Raw genomic sequence first — 12415 nt, 5'->3', positions numbered from 1 at the left:
AGTACCTATGTACCAAGAGGCTAGGTCAATTCACCTTCCAGTGCTCCAGGCAACTCTTGCTATAGAGATAATGCCAACTGCATTGGTAAAGGGAGTTTTCCCCCTTGCTACTTCTCTATGCCAATGAAATCATTGATCCAGGCTCTATTACAGAAATGAGTCTGAGAGGTTATTCAATTTTCAGCCTGAACATTTACATATTAGGAATAGACCAATCCTTCAAATCAGGGTTTGATTTTTCCTTTTGTTGATTTCTAGACTTAAGAAAATGATAAAATGTGAATAATGCAGGTTAAACTTAAAAATGTGTTGTTTGGGCTTTTTATTTTTTCCTGGAGAGCCAGCCTCAGGTAGAGGCCATGTACTACTCATTACACTAGATCCTGGGGTTACAAAATCAAAAATAATGTGGTCTAATAGGCCAAAGTTCTCCCTCCCTGTCTCAATCCTTTAAGTTTCTAATATTCTCATTACAGTTGTCATTTTGTAATTACTTTTCTATGTAGTTGTCATTTCTCCCCAGTAACTGGGAAATTTCTTTGGGGGCAGAGATAGTATCATTTTTGTCTTTGTATCCCCAGGATCTAGAGCAATGAGTAGTATATACCTCCACCGAAGATGGAATGCATTCTGTGCATGAGGGGCAACTTAAGGAAAGACAAATGGAAATTGGAAGTTCCTTTGTGATGAACTACAAGAAGGCCAATTGCCTGGAATGTGGAACATATGAAGAAGAGAAATGGGCAGCAATCCTGGGAAAGTCATCTGGAGGCAGATTATGGGCTTTCAAAGCCAAGCAGAAGAGTCTATATTTTATCCTTAGAGGCTGATTCTCAAGGAAGAGGATGGTCCAGATTAGTATTTTAGGGATAGGGAATGGATCTGTGATTTCACTGGTAGAGGTGATTTCTGAGTGAAGAAAAAATACCTCATACTGAGGTTCTTACCTTCTCTGCAACTTAGAGTCTTTTTTTTCCCCTTAACTTTTTAAACAATTATTTTAATTTTAATTTATGGAATAAGATAAGCATGTCTAGCATAGTATAAAAAAGATGATTGCATGTGAAACTTCAAATCTATTAGGTACAACTTGCTATTCCTTTTAAATATAAAATAAAGTTATTATGTACATTTTTTGAAAAGTTTCCTAGAGCACTGAGAGGTTGTGACTTATTCAGGGTCACATAACACCTATGTGGCAGAGGTCTAGACTTGAACCCAGGTCTTGATGGCTTTGTAGTCAGTTTTCTCTTGGCTATTCCATAATTCATGGAGGATGGATATGAGAGGAACTCCTGAGCTTATGATAAGTTAGTATTTGAGAGGCTCCAAAGGAAAATGTAGGAGAGAATGGGTATTAGATTGCTTTCCAAACTAAAGGTCGATAGAGCTGTCGTGCTGATCTCATTATTATATGTCTATTTAATTATAATTATTTCTAAATTATTTTTTCTCCCCCTCCTAGAATAGAAACTCCAAGAGATGTTAATGCTTTCCCTGATTTTGCTCCTTGCTATTTCTTGCCTAAGACATACCACCTTCTGACTCCTTGCTGTCCTCCATGCCTCTGACTCCTGGCTTCTCTGGCATTCTCCAAGGCCCAACTAAAATATTACCTTCTACACAAGAAGCCTTTCTTGATCTCCCTTAATGCCTAGTATCTTCCCTTTGTTGATTATCTCCAATTTATCCTGCGTGTATCTTGTTTATATATAGTTGTTTGCACACTGTCTCTCCCATTTTGAATATGAACATCTGGAGAACAGGGACTGGTTTGTTTTTGTTTTGTTTTATTTTTGCCTTTTTATTCCCAGTGCTTTGCGCAGTCTCTGGAACATAGTACGTGCTTAATAAATGCTTGTTGACTTGATTTGTTGACTAATTCTTTCTCCCTGTCCTAATTTCCCAATTTGACATCTCCTTGCTCAAATTTTCATAGTATTTATATTTCTCTTGTATATTTAATGTTCCATTAAATATTAGTTGTTTTGTGTGCTGTTATATTTCTCTTTTTGGAATGTAAACTTGAAGAGGGTAAAGGTGCATTTTATTTGTTATTCTGTATTCCCCAGGAGGAGCAAAGCATTCTGCATAATAAAATGTTTGTGGAATCATGGCAGATTTAAACCTATATAAATAAGCATTGTCATTACTTAAACAGCTTTCCATAAAAATAAAAAAAAACCAAACCTTTGGCTCTTGTTTGCCACAGCATGATCTAGGAATGCACTTGCAGCAATATTTACTAAAGAATCTAGACATCAAGGAGCTTATCAAAGGCCAGTTAGTTCCAGCTTTTCATTCCTAGGTCCTGACTCTGATCATCAACTTTAACTGTCTAAAAATAAATATTTGCTGACATAACCATGAAGGAATCAATAACATTACAGGTTATCCACACACCTCATTTTAAAATTAGGTTCGGCATATGAACACGGCCTCCATGCTGAGTTTGTTCTATTTGTTATAGGACATACTGCATTGTCGACGATTCAGTAGAATTAGTAACAGTGCCATCATTAGCAAGTTGGGCTGCTTAGCATTTAGAACACTTCACACATAAAGGGCACTTAACATGAAACTATTTATTGTGATATGAACAGATGGTTTAATGTTTCTGTAGCCTTCAGCAAATCAGACCACCCGTGACTTTCTTCAGCCATGGGCTTTAAAAAATAATTGATGCAGGGCAATTTTCTAGTAAGACTAACTGGAGTACTTTCCCTCAAACCCTTTCCTTACTATCAGCATTCCCTACTGCATTGGTTTGTAGTTGACTGGGGTAACATTCTTTTCTCCCTGCCTGACATTCCCTGCTATCACAGATAAGTAATCACTGACATAAAAGAAGAGGAAGGGGTTGAAATTTCATTATTAATGATTCCTTTGCTGTAGGAAAGCTATTCCAAAATGATTACTTTGGAAAATTGTTGTTTCCTGATGGGACGTTTGCAGACACTGAAGAGGTAGTTCCCTAGCACCAGTCAATAAAAAATATGAGAAAAACAAACAAAAAGGAAGCCCCAGAATAGAGAGCCAAAACCATATCGAACAAAGTAGTATCCATGTTTATTTCAAAACATCCCTGAGAAGTAATCACGCCCCATCAGAGGATTACATAATTGTTCTGTGGGAGAAATACAGAGAATTAAAATCCTGCTTGCTCATCCTGAAAGTTATGAAAAGTACATATGGAAAGTAAGTGAGCTGTCTTAAAATACAAACTTTTCTAGGATTTATGCTAACACATGGTGAACTGCAGGAGACATTGTTTAGACTCTGTTTTGTGAGTCCGTTTAGGGGGATAATGAGACCTTGGAGGCCCCTGAAAAGGAGGATTGGTCAGAAAAGATACTCATTTGCATATTCTAAACTATGTAACCTCTGGGTCAGGGCTCAGAAAAGGCACACTTGCCTGAGGCAGAGAAAACTGGCTACACAGCTGAGAAGGTTTACTGATCACATGTATTTAACAGAGGGCAAGTATTTCCAGCCTTAACTCTTAGGAATGTTTCTGAGGTCTTAAAGTCTGCAGCTATAGAGATTCTGCAGCTTACTCTTTTTCTTTTCTTTCTTTCTTTCTTTCTTTCCTTTCCTTTCCTTTCCTTTCCTTTTCTTTCCTTTCTCTCTCTTTCTCTCTTTCTTTCTTTCTTTCTTTCTTTCTTTCTTTCTTTCTTTCTTTCTTTCTTTCTTTCTTTCTTTCTTTCTTTCTTTCTTTCTTTCTTTCTTTCTTTCTCTCTCTCTCTCTCTCTCTCTCTCTCTCTCTCTCTCTCTCTCTCTCTCTCTCTCTCTCTCTCTCTCTTTCTCTCTCTCCCCCCATCCCTTCCTTTTCCCTTCCGTCCTCTCTTTTTTTAAACTACCATGTCTCACACGAGACTTAGGCTTCCCACAGGCATTCTATGCAGGAGTAGACTAGGCTCTGTGTCGCTGCTATGGCTCCTGATTGCAAGGTTCCGCACAGAAACAGTGAATTACCACATCTATGAGGAAGAGACTCCTGGGACAGTCATTGGTGTCCTGTCTGAACACGCTATGTTTGATTCACCCCGTAAGGTTCCTAGACATTTTCGCCTGATGAAGCATTTCAACAGCTCTCTCATCCGGATGAGAGAGGCTGACGGACAGCTGACCGTTGGGGAGAGTGGTATTGACCGAGAGCAGCTCTGCAGGCAGTCCTTGCAATGTACGCTGGCTTTCGACGTGGTCAGCTTATCCCAGTTAATACATGTGGAAGTGGAGGTGAGAGACATCAATGACCACTCGCCATGCTTCCTAGCCTCTGAGATCTTTGTGCAGGTGTCCGAGAGTGTAGCTGTGGGCACCCACATCTCTTTGGAAGTGGCCGTGGACGAGGACGTGGGTTCCAATGCCCTCCAGAGCCTGCGTCTGGTCAAGCCACACAGCTCCTTTCGCGTGGAGCTGCAGACTAGGGCTGATGGCGTCAAATGCGCTGACTTGGTGCTTCTGCAGGAATTGGACCGTGAGAATCAGGCTACCTATAACCTAGAAGTGGTGGCCCAGGACGGTGGAAGTCCCCCGCGCTCCTCCACAGCCACCCTCAACGTTCGGGTGCTGGATGCCAATGACCACAGCCCAGCCTTCCTACACGGCGCTGTCACTGAGGTGGAGCTGGCGGAGGATGCTCCTGAGGGCTCCCTGCTACTCGACCTAGACGCCACAGACCCAGACGAGGGTCCCAATGGTGAAGTAGAGTTCTCCTTCGCTGGCCGAACATCTCCGGAGGCGCAGTTCCCTTTCCGCTTGGACCCGCGCTCAGGCCACCTGACTCTGGCTGGACCCGTGGACTATGAACAGAAAGACACCTATGAGCTGGTTGTGAGGGCTCAGGACCAAGGCCCAGGACCTCGTGCATCCACTTGCAAGGTCATCGTGCACATCTGCGACGTGAACGACAATGCGCCAGACATAACCATAACCCCACTGGCAGTGGCCATGACTGCCGCCTCCGACTCCAGATCCTTCGCCGCCTCTGTCTCGGCCTCCTCTACAGCGCCGGGAAGCCCAGAGCCTGGGGTGGCCTCTCTCATCCCAGAGGGGGCGGCTCAAGAGACCCTCGTGGCGCTGGTCAGCACCTCGGACAGGGACTCGGGCTCCAATGGACAGGTGCGCTGCGCCCTCTATGGACACGAGCACTTCCGACTGCAGCCGGCCTACGCGGGCAGCTACCTAGTGGTGACTGCGGCGCCCCTGGACCGCGAGCACATCGACGAGTACAACCTGACCCTGGTGGCCGAGGACCGCGGCTCCCCTCCGCTGCGCACTGTGAAGCCCTACACCGTGCGCGTCGGAGACGAGAACGACAACCCTCCGCTCTTCGCGCGCCCCGTCTACGAAGTGTCGGTGATGGAGAACAACCCGCCGGGGGCCTACCTTACCACCGTGATTGCTCGGGACCCAGATTTGGGCCGTAACGGCAGAGTGACCTATCGGCTGTTAGAGGCCGAAGTGGGTCGAGGAGAGGACCTGGTTTCCACCTACGTCTCTGTAGACTCGGGCACTGGGGTACTGAGGGCTCGAAGGAGCTTTGACCACGAGACGCTGGCCGGGCTGGAGGTGGGGCTGGAGGCGCAAGATGGTGGCTCTCCAGCCCGCTGGGACCGGACCGTGGTGCGGCTGGTGGTGGAGGACCAGAACGACCACGCTCCCGAGGTGATTTTCCCACTGCTTTCCAATGGTTCAGCTCTTGTGTCACTGCCTTGCGGGGTGCCCCCGGGCTTCCTGGTCACTCAGGTGCGAGCCCACGATGAGGACGAGGGTCTCAACGCCGAGCTGACTTACATCCTCACTCACAGCGACGGCGACCCCGGGGCACTGGCACTGCACCCGCACACGGGTGAGTTGTCATTGCGGCGGCGGCTGTCGCCTTGGCCCACTGACCCTCTCACCGTGGTGGTTACAGTGAGGGACGGCGGCCGGCCGTCCCTCTCCTGCACCGCCACCCTGTCCTTGATTCCCGTGCCCTCCTCTCCCGCTGGTGGAGATGTGGTGTTGGTGCCACCTCCACCCCTGCCACCACCCTCCAGGGAGGAGCAGGCTGGAGCACAGCAGGGGCGGCTGCAGAGGGATTCCAGATGGAGACCTGACCTCTCCACTATCTTCATTGGGGTATTGGCCGGTGGTTGTGGGCTGCTGCTCGTGACCATCGTCACCGTGGCCTCGTCGTGCCAGGGTAGGGGCCTGGTCGGGAGGAAGATGTTTTTCAAATGCAGCACTACATCAGAACTGGCCAGCGAAGACAGCTGGACATCTGGCAGCCGGGGGTCTCCTGGAGGGTCGGATAGTAATGACTTGGAGAGCCTCAAAGAGTCCTACTGTCTTTCCGTCATAAGTGAAGTTGAGAAGGAGGAGGAAGAGGAGGAGACTTTCAGTTCACCTCGTTCGAGGGACAGTGCAGTGTCCCTTTCTCCCTCATCTCGAGAGAGGAATGGGACTCCCAAATCTAAGGTACCCCACTCCCCAGCCTTAGGAATTCTAGGAACCCCTAGGGACCTTTACCACAAGAATTCTGACTTAGTGCCTGCCAGAGTTTGAGTTTCTGCAGTAGATTTCAGTTTGCTAGTTCCAGGGGGTAGAGGTGGTGTTTATTTTAATTAGCAAAGAAGATTCACTGCCCACCAGACTTACAGATTTGATGATTCTATGTTGTTGTAGGTACAAATATGTTTATGCGCTATGTGCATTGTCTCTGTAGTTCAGTTCAGCCACCATGAAGAGTTTACATGATGTCTTTGGTAAAAGTTTCATATGACTGATTGGTGTATCTGCTGCGTGGATTTTGATATTTAAGGGTGAAAAATTATTAACTGCTATTCTCACCTCAACTCACCTCTCTTTAATAGGGTTCAATCTCAGCTCCTTTTCATTCCACATCTCTGTGGCAAGAGGATAAATCTGCTTCAAGTTTAGGGTAATTTCAGAATATTTATTGTTATGTCTCAGCAATATGCTTGACTTTTTTTATGTTTAACATTTTTATGTGTAACCAAAGTAACTCCTTCTTTTTGACTTCCAGTATCCATTCAAGACCAGATGAATCCAGCGTGAAGGACAGTGGGAAAGGAGACAGTGAATGTAATGATAGTGATTCTGATATTAGTGGAGAAGGGGTCAGGAAAACATCCCTTCAGATGACTGAAAAGCCAGCTGGTAAGTGTACACGTCTAACTATGGAGCATCCTCTTTATATACCTGCAGTAAGACTAACAGAGCAAAATTTAGCAAGTGGTCACAATTGTGACATTAAAGGAAGGCTCTTGCTGACTCCTGCTGGCTCAGAAAGGAGAAACTCTGAAACCCAGATACTTAGTAATTGATACTTTTTTTTACATTATGATGCTGACAAAATGTCAAGCATATCAGGAGTTGAATTTGACTAAACATGTGAGATTCTCAGGAAGGATTTTCTTGGAATTCAGTTAGGTTGGAACACCACTTTCAGCATGCACAAAACTCTAAATATTCTTTTCAGCAGCATAATACAAGGGGACTACTACTTCTTGTTCTCTAAGTATAGTATACTTCTATTAATTTAGTCTAAGATTATACTGGCTTCCTAAGCAGCTGCATTAGATTGCTTTACTGCTTGGAAGATTTTAGTGTTATCCGAGAAGGTGATTTTCAGTAAGAATGTCTTCCTCTAGACTATTTATAAAAAGATGACATATGACTTTCAAGAACCAGTGCCTGAGAGAAGTACCTGTTATTTCTATCCTTTATTGTTATTGTTTTTAAGTCAGGTCCTTATCCTGAATAATATTCTCTTCAGTTCCAGTAAATCAAAAGGTTCCTGATTAAATGCATAGTAAACAGTTAAATAGAATCAAAATAATAAATAATAAGTCTTAAAGAGTTTCTTGAAAATAATTAGGAATTGAATCTGTGATTTGATTGACATTATTTCACTGGAAATTATTAGAATGTTATTATACACTTCACTGAACACAAGATACAGCCTAGCAATAGTCAGGATGGAATGGCACCTATGCTTTCAAACTACTTCTCTCTTTCCAGAATACAGGCCTTCTTTGTAGGCAAGTAGAGTAATTGTTTCTTGGGAATGAAGTTCCTTGATGTTAGTGACTGTCTCTGTCCAATCCAACAGAGAGCTACAGATCTCCGCCTAAAACAGGTGATTCCTGGCTCTTCAGCAGATTATATTGTGGGTCTCATTGTTTATCCCCACATGTTGAAATTTGTTTCCATTCCTGATTGGCTTCAGTGATGTGCAAGGATGCCCTGGGATATATATCATGTAGACAATAATATCTGAATGCCTCAATTCCCATATTCATTTTTTTTTCTGAAGGAATAGGAGTGAAACACAAAGGTTGTGTGCTACTACTCTTTCAACACTCAACTATAGCATTGACATCATCAGCATCTATCTTATGATTCAATACAAAAGGTTAATATAATAGCTAGAATTAGTTTGGTGCTTTAAAGTTTGCTGAATGCTTTATAAATATTATATCATTTAATCTTCTTGACAGCTCTGGGAGGTGCTATTATGATCCCTTTTTTACAGATAAGAAAAGTGAGTCAGAAAAAGACCAAGTAACTTGCTTAGGGTCAAATAGCTAGTAAGTATCTGAGGCTAGATTTGAACTCATCTCTTTATGACTCTAAATCCAATGCTCTATCCATTGTGCAACCTACCTACCTCTAAATATCCAAACATTAATCTCTGATTGAGTTTACTCTACTAGCTATACTCAATTAATTAGGAACCATTTGAATTGGATGATAAATGCTTGCACTGAGAATTTCTTCATCTTTAGAACCATCATGCTAATTGGCTAAAATTTGTTTATTGCAACAATTTCCTCAATAATACTTCTCTCTCTCCCAATTTACCTTTCACCAACAGAGTGATTTTTTTTATCACTCATAGTCATCATCTCTCACCACTCTCCCACCTCAGTTAATCATCCTTCACTTATATGTTCAAGCTAATCATTTATATTTATGATCATTCTAACTTCCTCCTTTCCTCTAGTGGGTCAGGCTTTCTTGAGTCAATTACTTACCATTTTCTCTTTGTCACTAACAATTCCATTGAATCCCTGTGCTCCCTAAGTCAGTCGTATAGCACATCCTAACATTTATTTTCATTTTTCAAATGGTTTCTAAACTATAACTTTATTAAAGTCTCCTAATATCATGGGACCCTGCCTAATGATTGTGGAGTCATTTCACATTCTTTATGCGTATTTTAGACTGAACTTTAAATAAGATTGTTTGAATTCTTTACTTTATTTATGTTACTGCATCATATATCACATTCACCTGTAAAATTGCTTTAGCTGGATGACTGAAAAAAATGACAAATGAGTGTAAGCCTTTGAACAGATAGAGATATGGAAAGCTGCCACAGCAATGTATTTATTTTTTTATATCAAAGTTCAGATACATAGCGATACGAGACATGAAAGCATGGATAAATAAAATCTGAGTACAAACTTCAAATCTTATTTTAGCTAATGGTTTCAACCTTTTCATTCTATGTGATATTTATCAGCTATGTTAATAAATAGAAGTGATTAATTTGACTTTCATTTTCATTTATTTCTTTAGCACAAGTAAGAGAGTGTGGGGCGGCCATAATAGAAAAAAGAAGAAATAAAAAAGGCTGGAAAATTGGTCTCTTAATAGCCATGGGTTGATTATATTTCTAACCTATTGCTGTCCAACATTCAGTTCCACTATGATTTTACGCACCCCCCCAAATGCTTAAAAATAGCCCAACTCTTCCTTTTTTAATTCCCAAGGTCTTCAAGGAAGTATGGAAAGAAGAACTTTAAAGGATCCCCAAAGATCCTTTTTAATCTGGGAATCCCAAACAAATAAGAATCTTTCATCACACTACGACAATGCCTATAGAATTACATTTTGTTCAAGTGTCATCCATCAGCACCATTCTCAGCTGGGAAATACTAATTTTCATACAGAAGACTCTAAGCTAAAGGAGTATTATTATCAAGTTAGTGCCTCCCCGAGTGAAAGTCTGCCAAGTGTGTATGAAAGAACCTCAAACAGTGGGACAATCATGCCTTCTTCTACTCCATTAAGACAGTATAATGGACTAAATCATCCCCCAGAGAAGACTTTACCTTTGCACACCTGTGAAATAAGCACATCATTCTGAAACACCAAGGGATATGGGGGAAAAAACATGGAAATACATATATTTCTGTGTTTGTGATAGTTTCTTAAGACAAGTTGTATAAAAAACCTTGATTTTCTGAAGGTTTATTTAAGGTATGAAAATATCAATGTTGTGGATGCATTGTGGGTCCCAAGTATTTTACCAAACATATTGAGAATAATATTAGAATCAATAGTATTTGTTGTTACAGATGTAAAGATTATATGATATATTTTATATATTGACACAATTTATAGATGTAAATAAAGAGTAGTTCTCATCCTCTATTTCTACTTCAAGATGTATGTGATTCAATTATTAAGATAACTCAACTTCAAAATAATGTAAAACTGGGAAGAGTTCTCGGGAACAACGTGGTTCTCCTCTTCAAGGTAGCTTGAGAGGACCCAGAACCACTTCTATGATTTAGACTTGAAGGCACATTTCAATGCTTGGCAGCATTGACTGGTTTGGGTATTGAGACAGAGGTTGTCCTCCGCCCATACCTTCCTCTTTTTCTTCTAGTTTGTTATAATTAATTCAGCTATCCCCAGACATAGTTTTGTCTACAGCATGTTGCACAACTATGTATATTTTCTGTGCAGAAGTTGTATGATATAGTTTCTCAGACTTACCTCAAGTAAAAGAGCTTCTTAAAGTTAAAAGAAGATTCTCAATAATTGGATGTTCTCCTTAGGCTTGAGAAGTTTCCAGTAGGTTGTCAATCTTAACTTCTACCACTTTAAATTCAAAATCAAAGTAATTGATTTCAATTTAAATAACCCTTCAAAAAGTTTTAGTACTTCAATAACTACTCTCTTGCTTGTTGTTGTTCAGTCTTGTCTGACACTGTATGACCCCAATTTATGGTTTTATTGGCAAAGATATTGGAGTAGTTTGCCATCTCCCTCTCAAGCTCATTTTACAGTTAGGAAAACTGAGGCAAACAGTGATTTGCCCAGAGTCACATAGCTAGTAAGCATCTGAGGTCAGATTTGAACTCAGAAAGATGAGCTTTCCCCAACTCCAGGACTTATCCTCTGCACCACCTAGCTGCTAAGGTATAATAAATGGCAAAAGAGTGTCCTGAAAGAGTCATACCTTTCAAAGTGCCGAATTTACTGCTATGGAGTGATATAGATACTAGAGAGACCAGAATTTAATGCAGATGTACCTTGCTTTGCAGAATATTTTCCTAAATCTTTATGTGTTTGCTGATCAAGTCCTTTTCTTCTAGCGCTCATTGTGGTCCAAACATGCCTTGTGTGTTTCTGTTCCTGGGACTTTGCTCCCAGATGGGTTCTATTTTTTTTTTTTTTGGTAAAAATAATCACATTAAAGATGTACTGAATGAGCTTGTTGTCTATCGGAATCAATTGGTTGGATCTTTAGTAAAGCAAAAAATGGAAAACTTTTTATTAATTTTACAACCCTACTTTCATATATATATATATATATTAGGCATATTTCTAATTCTGATGCTGTTGTACCATAGCTTTGTAATCCCTAGTAATCTGTGTTTAATAAAGCCCAAGTTTTGCTTTTTTTTCTAACTACAGTCTTAGTGAGAGGTAACTAGGCTGTTTATCCTTGCCAAGCAGGCTTTTGATGCAGTTGAAAACCATTCTACAAACAATTGCTTAAGAAAAGCAAGGGAAGCTTTGTATTTGTTCCTCAAATAAAAGAGTATTTTTAATTACCAGTAAATCTCTGACACTACCACTTAGGTAATGTTCTTAGTAGGTTCTGCCTGCAAACGAATAATGTTGATCTTTGAAAGAACTGCTTTGTTCATTAAAATAAATACAAAAGGAGCAGAGTTAACAATTGATTATTCATTTGCTTGTATACTGTAATTAGCAGAGGAATACACCAATCAATTTTAAGCCCACTTCCCTAGTCTATACACGCATGGACATTGATTGCTGGTTTGAATTTGCTGAATAAAAAGTGAAGCTAACTAATTTCAATTTGTATTTCATTGAATAAATGTCATATATTGATTTTTGTGACTGACTACTAGTGAGGCAAGAGGTCATTCTTTGAAGATGGCACCATCATATTATGTAATTTTATTTCATGTCTCTGTAAGAGGAGATGTTTAAATATATAGGAAGAAAAGCCTCAGACTGTATCCCATCCTATCATACTCTTTCAACCTTTCACCCTTTTTATCTCAATTTGTCCATTTCTATTTATTACTAGTTTATCACTGCAATGGATGTGCAGTGATTCTGCTATTGAAGGATG

General features: G+C 41.0%; 1 protein-coding gene across 2 annotated transcripts; it reads left to right on the top strand.

Annotated features, from left to right (window-relative positions):
- The first annotated feature begins 3430 nt into the window (after nucleotides 1-3430).
- On the top strand, nucleotides 3431-12129 carry LOC140509518 (protocadherin-8-like). 2 transcript variants are annotated; one of them, XM_072617080.1, is made up of 4 exons: nucleotides 3431-6465; nucleotides 6861-6928; nucleotides 7034-7167; nucleotides 9789-12129. In XM_072617080.1, exons 1-4 carry the CDS (start codon nucleotides 3862-3864, stop codon nucleotides 10163-10165), a joined length of 3183 nt encoding a protein of 1060 aa, XP_072473181.1. In that variant the 5' UTR covers nucleotides 3431-3861; the 3' UTR covers nucleotides 10166-12129. The 2 variants fall into 2 exon arrangements, with proteins under 2 accessions (XP_072473181.1, XP_072473182.1); XM_072617081.1 differs by having other exon boundaries at nucleotides 9595-9890.
- Nucleotides 12130-12415: the final 286 nt, after the last annotated feature.

This window comes from Notamacropus eugenii, chromosome 6 (assembly GCF_028372415.1).
Source record: "Notamacropus eugenii isolate mMacEug1 chromosome 6, mMacEug1.pri_v2, whole genome shotgun sequence".
Lineage (NCBI taxonomy): Eukaryota > Metazoa > Chordata > Mammalia > Diprotodontia > Macropodidae > Notamacropus > Notamacropus eugenii.
This window is presented reverse-complemented; position numbering and strand designations above follow the sequence as displayed.

Coding starts and splice junctions, on each gene's coding strand:
- LOC140509518 (XM_072617080.1), top strand. CDS start 3,862: ATGTCTCACACGAGACTTAGGCTTCCCACAGGCATTCTATGCAGGAGT. Junction 6,929..7,033: donor AAATCTGCTTCAAGTTTAGG/GTAATTTCAGAA, acceptor TTTGACTTCCAG/TATCCATTCAAGACCAGATG. Junction 7,168..9,788: donor GATGACTGAAAAGCCAGCTG/GTAAGTGTACAC, acceptor TTAATTCCCAAG/GTCTTCAAGGAAGTATGGAA.